We start from the raw sequence: 20215 nt of genomic DNA, 5'->3' as shown, positions 1-20215 counted from the left end.
CTATAATTTTAACATAACTGATTGGTGTGGGGCAGCGAAAAGACCTCACGGTCATTCTGGTCAGCTATCCCACATTCTAGGCCTATTGCAAAATAAACAATTAAAACGGATAGAAAACTGAAACTCAATTAAACAAAATAATATTAAAATATAAAAACAAAGACACACTGCAGCGCTAACAGCAGAATAGAAATTAACAATAAAATGATGCAAAAGAAAACAGTAACAATACATTTATTACATGACATTACAATAACTTGACAAAATGCTAACTTTTTTTTACCTTTTACTATTTTGGTTCAGGGAAAGTATAAGTTGGAATAAGAATACTCCATAAGAATAAGATTTAAGAATACTCCTGATAAAATAGGCCTAGTTTGAATCCAGAACTTTATGCAGCAGGTAACTCCATTTTTGTATGGGAAGGAATATTTTTCTATATTAGGCCTAGTCGAAAGTTTGAAAGTGTTTAACTTTGACTGGGCTGTAAAGCCGTTTTCGACAAAAATTCGTTCGTGCAAAGACGGACATTTTGGCAAGCACTGCGGCCTCAATTCTTTGTATATTTATTATGAATCAACGTGAAGATAAAAAAGTACGACATACACTTTGATGAACCTCATGCGCTGTTGCGTTCCGGTGCCACAGTGTGTAAAGACTTTTGTCTCACAAGATAACCTTAAACCCTTGCCCATTTGTCCAACGATCTCAGAAGAATAACCGCATGTAAAATATATATATACAATCTAAGTTTGTCTCACTGATTTATATATAAGAAATAAATAAAGTAATATCTGTTGTTTATGTGCCAGTTTATAGTAAACAAACAAAGAATTGAGGCTGTCACACCAAATTGATTCCATCTGACTGTTTAAGTGCAGCACTGCCCATGTATCACAGGATGCATTTATATTCCAGACCCCAACTACTCAAATTGTGACGTCATCTGGTTGTGCACTTCTGCATTAAACCCCATATATCATTGTATATTTATATGTCATATATATTCATGTTAAAATATTTTCTTGTTCTCTATTTGTACTTAGGCCGATATATTTTTTACAAATACTTTTTTACTTCATCACTTGCGTATTATGCAGATATAATATGTACTGTAGATACCGGTTAACACAGCAAACCGCTTTTTACATCCTAATTGCTTGGGACAAAAGTAATTCTTCCATTACAAAAACCTTGGTTAATACATCCAGCCACCACTTGATACTTAACTTTCGATTCCCCATGCAAGCCAATTGCTCTTTTCTGTGTACAATAATGGGTTATTATGAGTGACAATGTGTTGAATGGAATATTGTGATGAAACAATAGCCTATCCATAAAAACAGAGCGTGTTTGTATTGTATTGAATATTGAACTGCAGTCAGTGTAAATGAATAAATAAATACAGTAAATTTAATGATTACGTAATATATAAAATATATCCCAGGGGGCTGTTTAGTGGCATTATTTAGCATGGACATTTAAAATCGGTTTTTACAACCACCGCTTAATTACATCCAAAGATCTGCTGGCCAGAGGTGAATGCATTAACCGAATTCTGCTGTATGATACTTGTTGTAATGATATGTGCTTAATGCTTAAATGTATACATAAAAGTAATACATTTTGTTTCGGACTTGGATGAACAAAAGGATTTCATATATAAATATTCCTTTAGCCGAATATGTTAGGTCCTGGTCTATTTGTGTTATTAAAGTGTTTGTCAATACAGTACTTCAACATTTGCCTTAGTCGAATGAACGGTGTGCCAGAAATGAAATTAACTATATCTATAATTATAAACATTTTTGAATTTTAAGAGGCTTGTCGGTTGTCTTGGTCACATGCAGCAAGGTTTCTTTATATTTATTGAGAGAACGAGAAGTTACTTTAAATGAATATTGATTTTTGCTTCAGAATAAAATTAACTCGTCTGACATTTAGAAAAGCTTCTTTTATCTCAACCAGAGCTGAGAAAGTTTATCCGTTTAATTTCCGCTTAGTGGTTAAAGCTCTTAGTGAGTGAGAAATTTTTTAACCATTAGCCTAAAATATCTTTGTAGGAAGGGTTTGAGATGAAATGTATGCAATGTATCGACCAACGTATGTCAATGCTTGTTTTATTTATCATGTTTATCTTTTTAATGCTTGAGTATTTTATTTTTATGATAAGGTTTTGAGTGTAGCTGGACAAACTTTGCTAATATTGTACAAAAGATTTCAGTCCAATTACAGGAATCAAAAGTCGTTTTGCCTGAAATAAACAAAGTGACTTTACAATTAGCGGCTGCATCAACTAATCCAACAATTCCATTTAACTAAAAAAGACCGGCTAGACTTCGAGCCCCAGTCTCAATCTTGGCATTTTGGATTCCAGTCTTAATACACTAGGCCCAGCAAGCAATGCATTGAACTCGTACAGAACTGATATATTATGCATATAAACTGTATCTGAACTTTCTGTCATGAGGCACGATTAGATCTTTTATGTCAGTGTTATAGATATATATATATACATTTACTATGTCAGCTACTGAACCTGACTACCACCTCGTTCATGAACAATTTATTTTGTTGAAATACTCTGCAAAATGATCTTAGTTAAATCACATGCAATCTTTGTAATGCACCTTCCAACAATCAACACAATCTCTGCTGAAGCAAAAAGTGCTTAGTTTTGTACCAGGGTTGCAAATTTCAGCAAGACACACACTCACCTTATATTAAGGCAGTAATGGTAAACTAGAGCTCATTGAAAAAACGATTAGTAATAACTAGGGCAAGTTTTTGTTGCACTAAAAACGTGAGAAAGTTGCACTTAATTTTAACAAAAGTTGCAGTAAAAAGTTGCATTTATGCACAAGTTTTTAAAAGCATTAGGGTATGAGATACTCGAAAGGATCCGTTGTATAACCCAACAGTTTAAGATTTGCAGGGTGTCTGCTTGTTCCGTTTCTTTCTTCGCTATACAATCGATCATGCATACATTTTTATGTTCTTTAGGTTTGAAACCTACATGACAGGATTTCGCTGTCAGCTCCTGTAGAGCTGTCAAATTTGGTACTTTCCCATTTCACGGACGGCCTGGCGAGACCGCCGAAAATAGAATTTTTTGCCGGTACGCAGCAAGAAAATAACGCAATGCGGAAATAATTTTCCGCAAAAAGCCAAACAGCAAAGCGTTAACCCACCCCTCCCCCCAAAACAAGTCAAATACCACACCCCAAACACCCTAGGTCTCCAACTAACTAAGCTATCTCAACAAAAACTGACCTCGAAAGACTAGACACAACCTGTTTCCGTTTGTGCGGGCTTGGCCAAAAGCCAAGTCATACTTCCCCTTCTAATTTAATTCGGGCACTGTCGTGCTTGGCTGGGGTTGTTAAACTTCTAGCTTGCAAGCCAAGTGTTGCGTCATAGATAACATTGAGATGCAGCTAATCCAACACACATCTCTTTGTTATGCAAAGCAAAGAGAATAGAAACATACTAGAAAAAGTTTTATAGCATGTTTTTTAAATCACTCCGTTACATTTTGCGCAATACTTTATAAAAGTTGCAGTAAAAAGTTGCATGAAAAATAGAAAAAAGTTGCAAAAAGTTGCAATATAAAATTCCTACAAACAGCTTAAAACATCATACTACATAAATTCTGAGTATTTAGGAAGCTGCCGGAAGCTGTAAAAAAAAGTTGCAAAAGTTGCAAAAACTTGCCCTAGTAATAACTAATAAGTCACACTGCGAAGTGTTGTTTTTTTGTGCATTTTCGCCAGTGCCTTATGTTACACTGCTCTTCATTGAGAAAATGCAGACAGACCAACTGGGATCACTGTATTTTTGGTATAACTCAGTGACATCATCGCAATTACTTTGTGACGTTATAATTGGTTACTTGAACTCAATTGAGTGCTGGTAATAATTGTAATCACTTGATAAACAATATGCAATTTTAATATTACTTGATAAGTAATATTATTTTTGTCCAACTTTGGCTGTATTGTAAGCTGTTCACAAGAAAACTTGTCATTTTTTAGCAGGTTGTACTATACAAAGGCATTTTTAAGATATAAACACTTATGTATATTATGTGTGCAATTTGAATTGTAAAGAGACAATGAGCAATTATTAATGACAGTTCTTTTCACAACAATATGCATGTGCTTTTTCACTCAGGTCAGGCAGTGCAAAATGTATTTGAACGTCAGATAGGCAGATCTAAGTTTAATCAGTATCATATATAAGCCCAGTGCGACAATCAATATTTAACATTTGTATGATAACGATGATATCACCGTTATCTGTCATCAGCCTATGTAACGCTCTAACTTATTTTCCAGGTGTATTAATTTATGAAATGGATACCTAGGTGTAGCAAAATGCTGGGACTTGAGGCTAGGCCAGAGCTGACGAATTATTCAACAACTCCTAATGAACCTCATTTGTGAAATAAACAATGTGTTAAGACGGCAACAAAATGCTGATAAAAGAATACAAAATTCCCATGCCCTTGAGTGTGGATGAATACAGAATCGCCCAGCTCTATATGATTCAGGTAAATGCCGTAAATGTATATTCTGCAATTTAAAGTTACGTAAATCTTCTCAAAGTTTGTCGTGCTATTTGCAGAAGAAAAGCCGTGAAGAGAGTCAAGGAACAGAAAGTGGAGTGGAGATTATAGAAAACCAGCCGTACACCGACGGTCCTGGTGGCAATGGCCAGTACACTCATAAAATCTATCATATCAGTAAACACATACCAGGTATGGTTTCAGGAAGTGAATACAAATATTAAATTGTTTTTAAAAATCTGCTAGACCTTTTCATCAGAGTGACAATGGGCGTACAAGTAGCCTTTATACATATGATCACATGTTTGGTTTTCTTAAGGTTGGATTGTATCAATTCTGCCCAAAAATGCCCTGATTGTCGTGGAAGAAGGGTGGAACGCGTATCCCTACACCAGGACCCGATACACTTGCCCGTTTGTCGAGAAATTTTCCATAGACATCGAAACCAAATACTTAAACGACGTTGGTGAAACCAACAACATATTTGACTTGTCACCGGCTGAAATGCGCACTAGGATAGTTGGTAGGTACTGATTTGATACTGTCTGTTCAACCACGGATTTCCTCTTTAATATTTGAACAGCCAGAGAGGAAGTGTGTTGGTTATTGAAAAGATTTCGCTATATATGTGTAATACATTTCTAATATCACATAAAAATGATTGTATCCGTGGTTTATTCATGGTATTATTCATTACACACTGTTCCTTCTATACAGCAGCCTGCAAAGCTTACTTTTAATGCATCTAGTTATTTCTCATTTCATATGCTACTGATTTTACTATCACATATACGCACGTTAAAATTTATTTTTAGAATGTAAAGGAAATGTGCAACTTAATGCACTGCTTCATTTAATAATTTATGAGTAAGTTATATCTCAAGCATGTAGTAAACTACACCTCTACAATGTGCATAATAGTTACCTGCTCTGCCTTTTGAGATATAAATAGTGTATCCTGATCGTCGACCTATAAGTACCCAACAAGCTCATTTTTTATTTATTTTTGCACTTTTCTGAAGACGAAATTGACATCGTGAAGGAGCAAGTGAGTGATTATAAGAAAGAGGAAGATCCGAGGTATTACAGATCAAAGAAAACCGGCAGAGGTCCGCTAAATGAAGATTGGTTGCCCACCATGAAGAGGACACCAGCATCGTCTCGTGGAAGAGTGATGTGTGCCTACAAGAGATGCAAGGTGCACTTAATTCATTGTTTGAATGAGCACTTAATTCATTGTTTGAATGAGTTTTATTTTTTCTGTTTTACTTAATTTGATGTGTTTAACGCACTGCTTTTAAATATTTAATTCCAATATGTTTTTTACTAATTTCAGGCATTAGACTAAAACAGGGTACATTATTATCTGCAGGTTGAATTCAAATATTGGGGAATGCAATCCAAAATAGAAAAGTTTATTCACGATACTGGTGAGCAAGTTGCTTTTATTTGCTACACCTAAATTTCAAGGTCATCTAACAAGTGGAATCTGTTGCAGAATTTAAAAATAAATGGTCTCTAGTTGCTTTGTACAGTACATGTCTGCTGCTTAAAGCCCAAGGTATTTTGCTCAAAGTGATTGTTTTATTTCTATGAACAGGGCTCCGAAAAGTGATGTTACGAGCACACAAACAGGCCTGGTGTTGGCAAGACGAGTGGTTTGGTCTGACAATGGAAGACATTAGAAGGTTAGAGACCGAAACGCAAATGGCTTTGCGTTTGAAATTTGTCACTGAAGAAGAAACTGATGAAGCTGGCTTGGAGTCTTTAGATGGTTTTGTTGAAGTAGGAATAAATTTTTGCAACTTTTAGATTTTAAGCAAACCACTTCTATACATGGATATGTCGCCCAGTTCTCAAATATTTTAGAAATAACATAGAGAAACATATTTTTAGCTGTCCAGTTAAGTTGACAGCAAATTAATTCAGGGTTTTCTTCCAAAATATGACGTTGGTTATTTTACTTTTCACAGGAAACAAAAAGTGAAACGCCAACGTTACAAAATTTTCAACAAAACTCCAGCAACAGCGATGACAATCTTGTAAGAAATGGCTCGACTAGAACTTTTTGTGCCAATGGTAAAGTTGTTTTGCAAAAGTGTTGCGTGTCATGACAGCATAGAAGCCTGTTTAACTATCGTGCTTTGACTTATTTGTTGATAAAATGGTCTATATTGCAATACGTATATTGATTGCCTTACAGGTAAAGCAAGGTGTTCTTTTTTGTGTACTGTTTTATTATAACTAAAGCCGTTCACTGGATATTAATATTTGATGCTTTTGTAAAATCTAATCCTGGTTTTAATAGATTTTCCTTCTACTCCGTTTGTGAATAAGTTACAAGACCGATTACCATAATTACCTTTGCATAGGGTATAGCCATGATCATTTTATTGTGTTTTATGAGTTTTATAGCAATTTGAAGTCGAGAATGTACTGTATTTTTGTATATAATTCTAAGGTGGACGTGGCAAGCCATTTTTCACCCGTAAAACATCAACAGGATCTATGCTTTCAATTCGAAACAAACCCTTTGAAAGTTAGTACCAAACTCTACTTAACTCTATAACTCATGCTTAAGCAGGAATAAATGTGCCATTTGCATTAATGACACGAAACTATTATTAGAAAAGCGACTTCAATAGCAATTAAATTTCCAGGAAGTTCAAGTCAGTTGAACTTTGTCGATGCGAGACTGGAAGGCATTCGACGCTACAGCACTGATGACAGTTCGGATGACGACGAGTTTTTCGACGCAAACGGTAAGTCTCAGCTTAAATACATAGAAATATGCATTTGGTTGTTATGTCGACCTTACGTTAGGTCCGATCAATGATTGCAAGTTAGCTTTTTACCGTGTATTACATCTTATAAGCCGACAACACCAAAAACATGTTTTTACTATGTTCCTGGTATGTAAACTCCTTCTTTTCTCCTGTTACAAACCTTTTACGACGTGTAGGAAATAGCTTTACAGACCATTTAAATGTCATCCTAATCTTGCGTGCTGAAGTTCATGTTTAATTGTTTGTTACGGTAGCTTAAAGGTTCCTTGAAATAACAGATGTTTACATTCAACAATTGTGGAAAAACAACTCGTTCAAGACGTGTTTGACTTTTTACTAACGTTTTTTCGTTCCGTCTATAACTAGTGAAAACAAGATACGACGACTTTAGCGCAGGCGCTGACGCCATCTTGCCTCCGTTGCGGTCGACAAAGACAAATCAACTTTCCCAGGTCGAATGGTGTCCATTAATTAATTATCATCAATCAAGTATTGACCAAATTCGCAGGATAATTAAATTGCGCTGGTTCGCACTCCACATCATAATTATAACGATAGCCAGATTCTATAAATTCATGGCAAAATACGACTCAACGCGTCCGGTTATATTTCGTCTGTCTTGGCTTTAAATGACACGGTATCTTCTGTTACTGTTACACATTTTGACTTGATGCGATGCCAAACACGTTTCAATTACATCGACGGTTAATGATTTTTTCCAACAGACTTTAGCTACTAATTCGCTTTATAATTGCCTGGGCTCTGCCGTTTTAATGATAAAGATTTACGCATGGTTCATAATCCTTACTTCGATTTTTGGCTGAATTTTGTCTTAATATGGTATCTTACACCACGGTTTATAGGTTAATTGGAGCGTTTTGTTAGGTTCACAATGTAGTTTTCTCTCCATAAAGCTGTTCTTTCAGCGCTTGGCGACAAGAGCTTATAGTTGTTTTATGCAATTCTGTGTAAATGATTGTTTACAGTTACACCTATGATAAGTTAAGCGATGTTATAACGAGAAAACAGCACTGGCAAGTGAATGCGGTCTAATTTAGAGCATGATTAAGTTTTCGCGACATTAAATCGTTGAATAGACGCGGTGTCAAGGAATTAGATTTCTTAAATGTCACCTTGTCAATATTCTACCTCGGCCTATTTTCAAAAGGTCACCTTTGTGTTCAGCCGCTTTAAGCTTTCAATTATACCACTAGCTTTGAAGTAACATTCAGCATATCTGTTTATGCCGTGGCAGTTGTCATTTATCCACATATAATGACTTTATTAAGTGGTTTATTATCAGACCGGACAGACCTAAATTGGCCCCTGCAAGACTTAATTGCAGTTTTAAGATATAAATAACCCTGTTGTTATGGGACACTGATGGGCTTGCACAGGCAACTGGTGTGGTTAATTACACACACAACCGTCTGTGTCGGCTTGGCGAGATATTGGTTGATTACTGCGTTGGTGCTATTCGTGATATGTCACAACGTAAAGGATTAATAGATTACTACCTACATCATGGCGAAGGTTATCAGCACTAAGCCCACTTTCCTTAGCCTACAATTGCGTGCATGTGTGGAAACGCATTGCATCAAAGCAAAGCTTAAAAATAACAATCTAATATTCGACCCGCTCATGCTTCACATAAATTAAAAACAATGCCGACGTAGCCAGTTGTTTTGCTGCAGCATGTGGATGTAGGCACAGTTGATGAAAATATTACATACAAATACAATGCTAAGATGACTAGGTGTATTGTTTGTCCTTTCATTTTAAAACATAATACTCCATAATACTCGCTTTGTTACACGTAAACCTTTCAAGTTAAAACAGAAATTACAGCAATTAACAAAAATATACTTTGCAGAATTTCTTATACTGTGCATGCAACATTTCACTGTTTCTTCACAGACCAACTGCCCGAAACCTCTCTGCCAGCGCTACGCAATCTGGCCAAGTACAGGCCATGGGGAAGCTCCATAGAAAACTTGGCTGAGAATCATTCAAATAATGGTAACCTAGTTGGTCAATTTTCTTGGTTTAAATCTACCTATATGTTGAAGAATGTAAAAATGTATTAAACCAAAATTTTCAATCTAATCAAAGTAGTACAAGGCAAACATTAATATTATTTTTACGTTGATTGCAAATATTTAAGCAAAGAGAAAAACGTAATTATGTTTAATAGCCTTTCACCATCGTAATGTTACATTTAAGTAACATAACATCGCAGTAGTCTATTTGTTCAGAATAGAAGTCCTGCTTGTGAGAATTTTTGCTGATTATGATATTAGTTTGCAATTACATCCTTCCCGAAACGCTAAACGCTTGTAACAAAACCCACTGTGCCAGTTTTAAATAAGTAATTTACCGTCTTCATAAAATGTATTCAATAAACACCGATGTGTTAATTAGATGTTTATGAGAGAGAGACAAAGAACATGGAAAACCAAATAAGCATTGAGAGTGACGTTTTGGACCAGGTAATTTTACTTCCTTATACGTCATAGAGTGCTCAATTTGTGTCTTTTATACAAACGAAATTGGGTGAATGTTATTTTTCATAAATGTTCAAGCGTAGAAATGTTGAAAAATGCGTGATAGTACAAGTTCGTGAAACCTGTCATTTGTTTGTGTATTTAGGTATTTTCTCACAGTTTTACATAAAAACAGCTCCTATTTTTTGACAGGTTGTTTCCTCTGATCCAACTCCATGTAAAATTGATATCGTGTTTCTTATTCTTCATGGAGGCAATGGTTTAGAATCTTCACAGCAAGGCTTGCGATCAACTAAACAGGTAATTTCGACACAGCAATTGAAGTTTCATACAGGATAGAAATAATCAGAATTTTTGATACATACACCTTATCTTTATCAAGGTGATCAAGACATCTTGCTAATACTGTTTGCATGGTTAAAATGCTGTGTACACTTGACGTTTGTTTGAAATTAATTCCCAAGTGTTTACATTTAATCAGTGAATAAACTTGCGTACAACCATTCAATAATTGTTTGTCGAAAGACCATTACGTATGGGAAAGTTGTAATTCTAACTCAATTCCAGAGTGACCTGAACACACTACAAACAACGTTCGAATCAGTAATCAATGCACATTACAAAGCAGCGATGGGTCGAATTGCCATGCGCCTGGTCGCTTGTCCGCAAGTGTGCAACGAAGCATATCAGCTTCTTCAGAAGTAGGTTCGCTTAATATCTAGGTCGTCCATGTTGCGAGGAAAAATCAGTTTTAAAATTAATAATTACAAAAACAAACTTCCCATTGTAATTTTTTTTAAATACTCTGTGTCTGTCTTAGTTAATGTCAAAGTAATATTATGAGTTCTTTCCGAACAAGATCCTTTAGTTTTTTATCCAAGCGTGTGAAACACTGTTCCACTTTACTGATGCTGAAAGCTTTTATTTCCAAAGTACCAATTTCTTATTTATTCAGTTTAAGTCCATTCGGGCATGACAATGATATGGAGCAGACACTGTCTAGTTCAATGATCTCTCTTTTTGCAACCTCCTCATCAACCTACCTAGACATGGTCCACAGCCTGGCAACATCCTGCAACCTGGTCTACAACAGCTTTCTTGAAAGTGCCGTTGGAAAGGGATTTCAAGGCCAAGTATTACCATTGCTACTACTGTTGCCAAGTACTATTAAGTGTAGAATTTTTTCTGCCAACTAGTTCATTTTACCTGAAAAACGCAAAGTGTAAACATTACCAAAAACTGTCTATTAGCTCGGTATCGTTTTCTACCATTCAAATAAACATGTGTATTTACTTGAAACACTTAAAATTCACCCTCGTTCTTGCAGGTTTGCATCATCAGTGATACCGTGGGTAGCATTCTCGGTTACGACATGTTGTGTCAATCTGTCATGCGCAGAAGCAGTAGCTCGTACAGTACTAGTAGTCGACGTGGAAGTTCACTCAGCAATCACGAAGTATGAAAAGCGGCTTTGACGCATGCAATTAAATGGTTTTCTTGGATGAAATCTTAATTTGTACGATACCATAATTTGTCAAATCATTCTTAGAGTATTTTACAAGCCACTCCTTAGCATCAGCCACTGGCATGGAAACAGTTTGGCATTTTACAAACCGCACAAGAATTGCAAAATTATTTTAAAGCACACTTGGAACCAGAAAAGTGTGGAGCTAATCTTTGTAATTATCTACTTAGTAGTTTTTGTTGGCATTGCTTTCTTGGTGGCACTGCTTGGCTGTTGTTAAATGCAGATAAATATGACCCTATAATATGACACTCCCATGGCCCATACTGCGCTGGAAAGAAATCAAACCATAAATATTTAAATATGAGTGTACTAGAATTAATTATTCAGCTTTTGAGGTAGATTTTTCACTTTATCTTTGAGGTTGCATCTTGCTGTTTTCGTAACAAAATTTTGTTGACATAGTTTACCGTTTTTAAGTTTTTGGTGTTTTTTAATTTCTTGCATGCGTCACTAACCACAACAGGAAGAAGATGAAGAAGAGTCAATCTCCAGTGTTCCTGGCTCCCCGAGTCTAAGAGTTTTCCCCCCGCAGAGGCAGGAGCAACGTAAGAGACGCAGTTCTGCATCACCCACGTTAAGCAGTAATAGTATTTTATTCGAAGCATCCCAAACTTCCGTAAATCTCGCCCGTAACACGCTGCTTCCCACGCTTCCTCCTCAGCGAAGAGCGAGTGTCCATTGCGGACAAGAGATCATCCAGGTAACTCCGCCACATCGACATCTTATACAGTAGACGGGTTAATGAATACTGTCTTTCAGAATTCATCAATACAGGGTGTAATCAGCAATTCCTTCAGCATATACCCATTAACCATACTATATACTAGGTGTGCTTTCAGCAAATAACAAAACTTTCTCATTGTGCTTCTAACGCTTGCATTAACACTGAAAGCTGCTGCTTAAATCACCCAATACGCATCACAGGTTCTGGGTTTATTAAGTATAGTTGAGCAATGCTTGTTTACTAACGCTTAACAATGCTTATAACTTCATACGTTTGCGTACTATCTCACCTATTAGTTTAACTTCATTCTTTCTCTTGAGATGAATATTTTGTAAAATATTAAAAATTTCCAGCGACTTTCCCAACATGAAACCTTGAAGTCCAATTATTGGAAAAATCTCCGAGAAACTGTAGCAATATTAAACTTGCCTTGCTGCATCATCGTGATTTTGTTGACCATTTGATTGTATTTCTTGATTTTTTATTTTGCAGTTAAGTTCTCTGCATGAAAAATCAGTTGATAACCTTTATGTCGGATACTGAAAACAGTGACATGAAAAGTAAATTTTGGCAACATTTCTGAATAGAGATGATTTTTTAGTTCAAAATTCAAAAACTAGTTCTGATGAGTTAGCCTTGATTGGTGGAGTTATGATTTGTAAACAGCAACCATGTTTTCTGAATTTTGTTTGCAAAGTTGTGATTAAATGGTGGCCGATTCACAATTGCATAATTAGACGTACTATCACAGAGATCATCAAGTTACTCGGGCATGACTGCTGCAGCATCGACAGCATTACATGCTCAAGCAAATCTAGTTAAGTTGGAGACGAAGCTGGATTTCGAAGTCGCAGAATTCTTTATGCTGGGTAAGAAGAAAACCTCCCCAACAATGCACCCCCTCACTATTTAGAATAATCTTCACTTTTGCATTTTGATACATCCTCATTTGCTTTGTGACTACATTTAGTTCGGTTAGTTTTCGTTAAAATGGCCGGATAAAACTGAACAAATGACGCTTTAAAGGTTCGCCTCTGGGACTCGTTCTAGCTATGAGACAGCTAAAGTCAGGCAATGATGCTCTTATGAAGTCGGACGATTCGGTCCAGATTTCTCCGTCACAGCCTGCATGCCGTCACATCTACAATCTCTTTTACACGGCCGACCCTTCTTCAGCCAGAATTGAACCCTTGCTTGATATGAGGTCAGTTTGAAACTGCTCACAATAATGTTTGTCATCAACCAACAGATTATCTTGGAATACCTGAAAGGTTTATAAAGCTAAAGTTGTAATCCTGGAAAGCCACTTCTAAGGACCCTACTTATTTTTAAATATTTGTGGTGCATTTATGGAATTTGCTTCTGCTTTCTACGTGTTCTTAATGCACTTGTTGATTTGTTGTGACTGGAAGTGGTTGTTATATACGCAGACTTTCCAACTTCCCACCAACACGAGTCGTAAAATATCAGATGTTTCCCCTAGGAGATGGCCAGTCCTTGTCTATTGGTGAGTAACTCTACTCTTAAGGACTGAGACAAATTGCTATAAATCAAAATAGCTCACCATGCTATTTACTACAGTTACTTATAGCTATGGTAAGTTATCCTTGGATAACAAGCATAATTTGCAGAAAACCAGTGATAGAATTGGCAGTCTTAAAAACGTTTAGATGCTTTGTAGGAGATATGCTCACCAGTGGCACCGACCTCTTCAATGACCTGTCACGAAGAAGTACTCGTCGTGGAAGTGAGTGGAGCGTAGCGTCTGGTATCGTTGACCAACAAGTCTCAGGCAATTTACTTCAAGGTACTTGCCCATCAATTTGCTAACTAGACTTTACTCTTACAAATTTGCGTAAAGTTTCAATTACTTTTGTTTTAAGTTCACTGAAAAGTGACTTCAGTGAAAAACTTATGCTTTGTTTTCTGTTTTACGGCAATTTGTAATTTCTCAAGCAATGTGCTAATTGTTGCAAATTGTTCTTGTTGTATTATGTACACCAAAAATGGCAATAGATATTAAACTCATGAACCTGTAGACAACATTTGATCTTTAAGGCAGTTTCTGTCAAGTTTAATTCCATAACCATTCTGAATTTTGACCTTAATACCATGCTAACAAATGATATTTATATATCACAACTACTTACTAAATTTCATTTTAAAGTATTCGAATATGGTCATAAATTCATCAATTGCCAAACACTTCACCCCATTTCTATGTATCTTTGCCAGTTCTCATGTGGTTATTTTGTGTTCAACTAACTCCTACTCATTTACAGTAACATTGCTACGATTTCAAATTTGTTTGAAATTGTAAGTTGTCTGATCCACTTTTTGTTTTGTGTAAATCTTGCATGCCATAATAAGGTGCAACCATGCATGAAAAAGCGTTAAATGTTGGCGATGATGCTGATGTTTTCAAATCAGACATGGAATCAACTAACGACGTAAATATTAAAGGTACTGTCTTCAATCATGCCTAATATGAACAGTAGCTTATCGTGTTCACAAACGATTTTTTATATTTTCGTTGCTTGTTAATGTTGTGCCACATAATTAAGTGCAGTGTAAGCATCTATATGTCAGTGATAGAAATATTTTATTTCAAGTGAAGATGTTGTGGTAAATCACAATGATTTCCTATTGTTATGTTTCGGCCTGCCCTTGCATATATGCTGGCTTAATGCGCATTTAAACATGAACATAAAAAATAGCCGTCAGACCTAATGTTTATTCTCCACCCTGGTTATTATTTTCATTGCATTGCACAAACTGTTAAGAGCTATTGTCACAATGGCTGTAGCATCTCCTTATTTGGGATTTTTACAACTTAGTTGCCAATCGGTGGTGGGGAGAAAAAAGAATCGATTACGCTCTTTTCTGTCCGGAAGCTTTGTCTGAGTTCCCCACATCATCCCTCCCCCATCTCTTTCACACCAGCTTCTGGGAGTCAACCGATGTTGCTGCGTTTGTGCTCAGACAGGTATGAAATAGGTGGTTTGCTTTTTACCCACCATTTAGAAGGTGAAAGAGAAAATGGCTGTGCTTGAGTAATTATGAACCCATAGGCCAACAACCTTTGTGAGCCTTTTTCCACCATTTGTAAGAAGGCACCCTTGTTTTTGAATAGTAAACAAAAGGTGCTTCCGTACAAAATAGGTGGTTGGCTTTTACAGTAAATAGGAAAATGCTAGTAACTGATTATTTTAATTAAAGGAAATATGCTTTTTGTGATAGAAACATCCATATCTGCTGCTATTTCTTCTATATCCTTTCCAAACTGCATAGTTAGAAGTCCTCTTTAAAACCCATTTTTAAACAACACTTTTCCTCTTTTTTGGCAAAAGCATCGACTACTACGCATTGAAATAATATATCATGATACCTTCACATGATACAACTTATATTTAGGTTGTTAAACACGATCACGTTCATGTTCGTATGAACGATGGAAAGGCCAATGCCCTCTTCACACCTGCATTGCCTCGTGAAAAGTGGCAACGAAAACGGACTGCAGTGAAGTTAAGGGTAAAGCCGCTACAACTTTACATTAATTAATTAATTATTGTAAATGGTTTAAGTGAACCCTTTTCATAGTGGATTTTTACAGATCTTATTAAACTTGTTTTAGAATTTGACATCAAACCACCGCATGCGTGACGGTGTTGCGCTTGAAAATCATCCGCAGATAGTCAGCGGTCGGTTCATGTATGGTCCACTTGATATGGTGACCATGGCCAGTGAAAAAGTTGACGTGTACGTCATGACTCAGGTACCTTAGCAATTTCAAGAACTTTAAGACGAGCCGTATCTGTGGCAGTTGGGAAGCAATTTTGTGGTTTCTACGAAGATCTTCCCCTTGAATTTCTGCATTTTTTAGCCACCTGCTTCAGAATGGGTACTTGTGGCAACTGAGATGACAAACAGCCATGGGAAGATCACTTGCGTCATTCCCGATGAGAGAAAACTCGGTGTTGGAATCTACCCTGTTAAAATGGTGGTTCGGTATGTAGGCGTTCTACACATTGTTTTAAGTAGTGAATTTTATAAATTCCTGCAAATGTAACTGTCAACATTTCAATATAACATTCATTCAATTAGTAACTACTTCACTAAAGGCATTAACTTACCAACAAAAGGAACACAAAATATGGCAGAAGTTTTCCGGAATAAAATTCTGCCAATGATTTTTTCCTCCTCTCAGAGGCGATCACACGTCTGCAGATGGCTATCTGGCTGTTCTTCCGACGGATGTGGAGTGTGTCATCTTCAGTGTGGATGGCTCTTTCACGGCAAGTGTATCAATCATGGGAGCTGATCCCAAAGTCAGGCCTGGAGCTGTCGATGTAGTGAGGTATTAACTGATTATTTTATCTATGGTAACCACGGTACTACACCCATGAACATAATCTGTTGTGTGGTAACTCTTTTCAATTAGTTTAGTTGTAAATGTTATCTTATAAATCTGTATATGATATTTTAACAATATCAAAAATTTATCAATTGAGTATATATATTTTATACAGTATATGTAAATTTTGCATGGGTACAATGCCTTGGTAAGTGTGCTTTCTTTGTAGCCTTATTTTCAAAGGACCTACTTATGTGAATCAATTTGTCTCTTCTGACAATTGTTAACCTCACACCAATGAAGAATTTTATGTGCTTTCCATTACGCTTGGTTACAAGTTAACGTTGTGTAGGTACTGGCAAGATTTGGGCTATCTAATTCTCTACGTCACAGCCAGACCGGACATGCAAAAGCAGAAGGTTGTTACCTGGTTGGCTCAGCATAACTTCCCGCACGGCCTCATATGGTTTGGTGACGGCCTGTCTCATGATCCGCTCAAACAGAAGACCATACTCTTGAGGAACATGCAAACTGATGTAAGCCATTGATACGAAATGATATTAACACTTTGTTTCAATAAGATTAGGCCACGACCCACACAAATACCAGAGTAAATTTCACTGTCTTTTCACATTCCTTATTTTCGGAAGATGACTTTCGTTGGAGCGGGGTTTGCGGCTGTTACGTTTAAACTGTGCTGCTACTTTTCCCTATATGCGATCTAAGCGTAATTTAAAGGTCGTTTTTAATTGCACTCAACACAGTGAATTGCCTTCTATGTAGTACAAGATGCGCTATGCCGCTGCGTATGGGTCAAGTAAGGACATCAGCGTTTACTCACAACTCGGCGTCAGCCAAGAAAAAATCTTTATCGTTGGGAAAACTTCGAAAAAACAAAGCCAACAATGTTGTGTAAGTGACAGGAAATGAGTTTTAATGAATTGTCACCCCCTCTAAAGGGGAATTCCCCTTCCAGTGGTTATAAGTCACAAGTAAGAGGTTATTATAACATTCCCCTTCAAAGGGCAGTGTTAGCTAGGCTGAGCGTATTTCCTTTCCCCAGTGTCTACATGACGGTTACTCATCTCATCTGACTGACCTGATGTCTGCAAGTGCTGTAACTGCTGCCAACTTTAATGCGCAGGTATTAGCGTTACTTATTCTCATAATTTCATAAAACTAGATTCTTGGGTTTCCTTCGCAGCTAAACCCGTGCCCTTCAGCCTAGAGTCTTGCGTGTTTAACTTTAAACTTGAATAGACTTATTCAAGCGTGAATATTTTCGTCGTTTGCTCACAAGAAACGTCTAATTACTTAACTAACTACCCTGCTCATTTGATTCAAACTTTACTTGTTCGCAGCTGATTCTTCCGAAGGGCTCATTCGGCCTGCCAGGGCATTCAGTTACACGTAAGCAGCGCCATTCTATGTCCAAGAAGATCCGTGCTGTCTCGCTACGCACCAAGGGGCAATCTTATGAGTAGCTGACGTCATGATTGATGATGTCACGTTATGTTAAGTCCACATGCTCCGCTGCGCTGTTGATAACACTTTGAGCAGAATTTGCTTGAATTAGGAAATTATAGCGTTAAAGATTTATGAATTCCTTTGCAATGTTTGCCTTTTTTTGTTTTGCAGCATTAGCATTTTTTTATGTTTTTTTGGGCACGTCACAATCTATATACACGGCACGAATTACCTTCTTTTGTAGCTAGCAAATCACAGTTTCCACCAGGAAGTTTTAAGGGCAAGGTCCTTCAATACTTTTGCAGCCATTTTCCACATGTTAACAACTCTTTGTTGCCTTCATTTACCTAGTCCCTGTTATGCACGGTTACTGATATTTGAAGACGACTTTGCACATCAATCTCAGCTGAGGTCCGTGGTAGGCAGGAAATTTTTTTTATTACTTCCAATGTACTTCGCCGCCCGTCATTATCACACGTTCTGTAGTTTATCTAATCACATTTTGTCTGAGTCATCTCGTCGAATATCGTCTCATTAACCTCATAATCATCAAATTAGAGCAAATTAAATGAAATGTAGAATCAGGCATTCCACAAAACACCCTAAAACTTCATCTACTCTGCCTTAGATCTTGTACATTCAGTGTGTCGTTTTCTTCAAAATAACTTTCCATTTATTTCATAATCACTGATTGTTTTGCTTGTATATTTCGCAACTTTATGTATTATGACTACTCAGTATTGTTCATTAGCTTGTTCCATTGTACTGATCTTAATTGTGCAATACTTAGCTCAAAATCAATGATATGACTGAAAGTAGGTTCATGCTTGTTATTGTCACACTTAGGCGGTTTTCCTGTTGCAGGTTGATCACGTGATTTTGTAATATAACTTTCTTGTGTTACATTTTTTTTGAAAAGTGTTAATTGCCGTATTAAGAATTGTTTGAAAATAATTTCAATGGAAAAGGTTTAGAGTCTTGCACTGTAGTTTAGTTTTGCAGGCTAGTTCTAGATTAGACTGTACTTTGTCCGAAACGCGGGCGTTATGGCTGGGAGTAGCAAAATCTGAAAATCTGGCACACGCAAAATGTTACTGAAGAAAAAACAATATCACCAACCACCTTTCTGTGATTGGCTGGTTTAACGAATTGTAACTAACCCATTTCCGATGCAAAGAAAGCAGGGAAGAGAATTTTTTAGCTATTTTCCTTTTGGCTTATATTGTTTTCGCATCACTCCATCTTTTATCAATTTCTTTGATCAACAAACAAAAATATACCAATAGCCTAAATATGAGAGTGTACCCATAACAAGAATGTAAAGACTTAAGGCGCTCGGAAAGTTATGACTCCGTGATAACGGGTAAGGAAGGTTGCGTTTCCCAGTGAGCACGGTCCGTCCCGAGCGTAGCCTATTTCTAACAGGTCCAAGTTGATTTGCTGAACTCGTCTGTCCGAAGAACAAGTACGCACACATATACATATAACGACCAAATACCGCGCATACCACAAAAATCGGGTATTCTTAAATTTGCGCGAAAATCATATGATTAAAACAAAGCTGGAAATAGAAAAGCAGTTTAAATTTACATGACGAAATCGGGGACATTTATAACATTTATGTTCTGATTATGACAGATAAAAACGTGAAAGGAGAGATAAAGTCTCACTCCCTCCCATCTGGAGTAGTAGCGTTGCTTTTCTCTATTTGTTGTACAAACTGACTTTTAGAAAAGGCTACTGGAAATCATTCAAATAATCGCTTTTCAAATAGTTAACCAACGTTGTATTTCAATTAACGTTCAAAATCTGACACGGCAAAAAAAAATTTTCTAAATTTTTAGCAGGTTTTTAACAGTAACCAATTATATTTTGAAATCAAACTCTCCGAAAAATTATGTTTTACGCACCCCGAGCAAAAGTTTTACTTAAAAATGGAAACCCTGGTGAAAACCGGGCAGACAATAAACAAACCAAAAAGAAAAAAAGAAGTTGCTTTTTTCTCGCAGAGTGTTTGTTCTTTTATGCGCTTTTTCGGTATTTGCACAACGATTGGTCTCAAATTAATACAAACTATTACTTCCGTAAAAAAAAGTTGTTTACAAGTGTGAGACGTAAGCTTTACAGGTAGCACTTTTGTTTCGTATTAGAAGAAAGTAGTTTTGTCACGATATTATTTTTATTTGCTTAACTTTCTGTTTTTAAACATGCTTGGTGATGCTTTCATAGGGGAAGCGTTGAAGGGGATTTTTGTATTTTTCACTACAAGTGAATGTAATTTGAGG

At 36.6% G+C, this 20215-nt stretch overlaps 1 protein-coding gene across 3 annotated transcripts; it reads left to right on the top strand.

Annotated features, from left to right (window-relative positions):
• The first annotated feature begins 310 nt into the window (after nucleotides 1-310).
• LOC143461928 (membrane-associated phosphatidylinositol transfer protein 2-like) lies at nucleotides 311-18911 on the top strand. Of its 3 annotated transcripts, XM_076959875.1 has the most exons (31): nucleotides 311-402; nucleotides 4338-4552; nucleotides 4627-4759; nucleotides 4887-5090; nucleotides 5590-5765; nucleotides 5940-5997; nucleotides 6168-6352; nucleotides 6541-6646; nucleotides 7029-7106; nucleotides 7228-7329; nucleotides 9271-9372; nucleotides 9775-9842; nucleotides 10050-10157; nucleotides 10425-10558; nucleotides 10813-10990; nucleotides 11185-11313; nucleotides 11849-12085; nucleotides 12861-12978; nucleotides 13136-13313; nucleotides 13540-13616; nucleotides 13791-13916; nucleotides 14480-14572; nucleotides 14947-15095; nucleotides 15524-15640; nucleotides 15744-15884; nucleotides 15993-16117; nucleotides 16317-16466; nucleotides 16816-16999; nucleotides 17247-17375; nucleotides 17527-17607; nucleotides 17825-18911. In XM_076959875.1, exons 2-31 carry the CDS (start codon nucleotides 4475-4477, stop codon nucleotides 17945-17947), a joined length of 3867 nt encoding a protein of 1288 aa, XP_076815990.1. In that variant the 5' UTR covers nucleotides 311-402; nucleotides 4338-4474; the 3' UTR covers nucleotides 17948-18911. The 3 variants fall into 3 exon arrangements, with proteins under 3 accessions (XP_076815990.1, XP_076815991.1, XP_076815992.1); XM_076959876.1 differs by lacking the exon at nucleotides 14480-14572; XM_076959877.1 differs by lacking the exon at nucleotides 11849-12085 and having other exon boundaries at nucleotides 312-402.
• Nucleotides 18912-20215: the final 1304 nt, after the last annotated feature.

Source organism: Clavelina lepadiformis, chromosome 6, assembly GCF_947623445.1.
Source record: "Clavelina lepadiformis chromosome 6, kaClaLepa1.1, whole genome shotgun sequence".
NCBI lineage: Eukaryota > Metazoa > Chordata > Ascidiacea > Aplousobranchia > Clavelinidae > Clavelina > Clavelina lepadiformis.
This window is presented reverse-complemented; position numbering and strand designations above follow the sequence as displayed.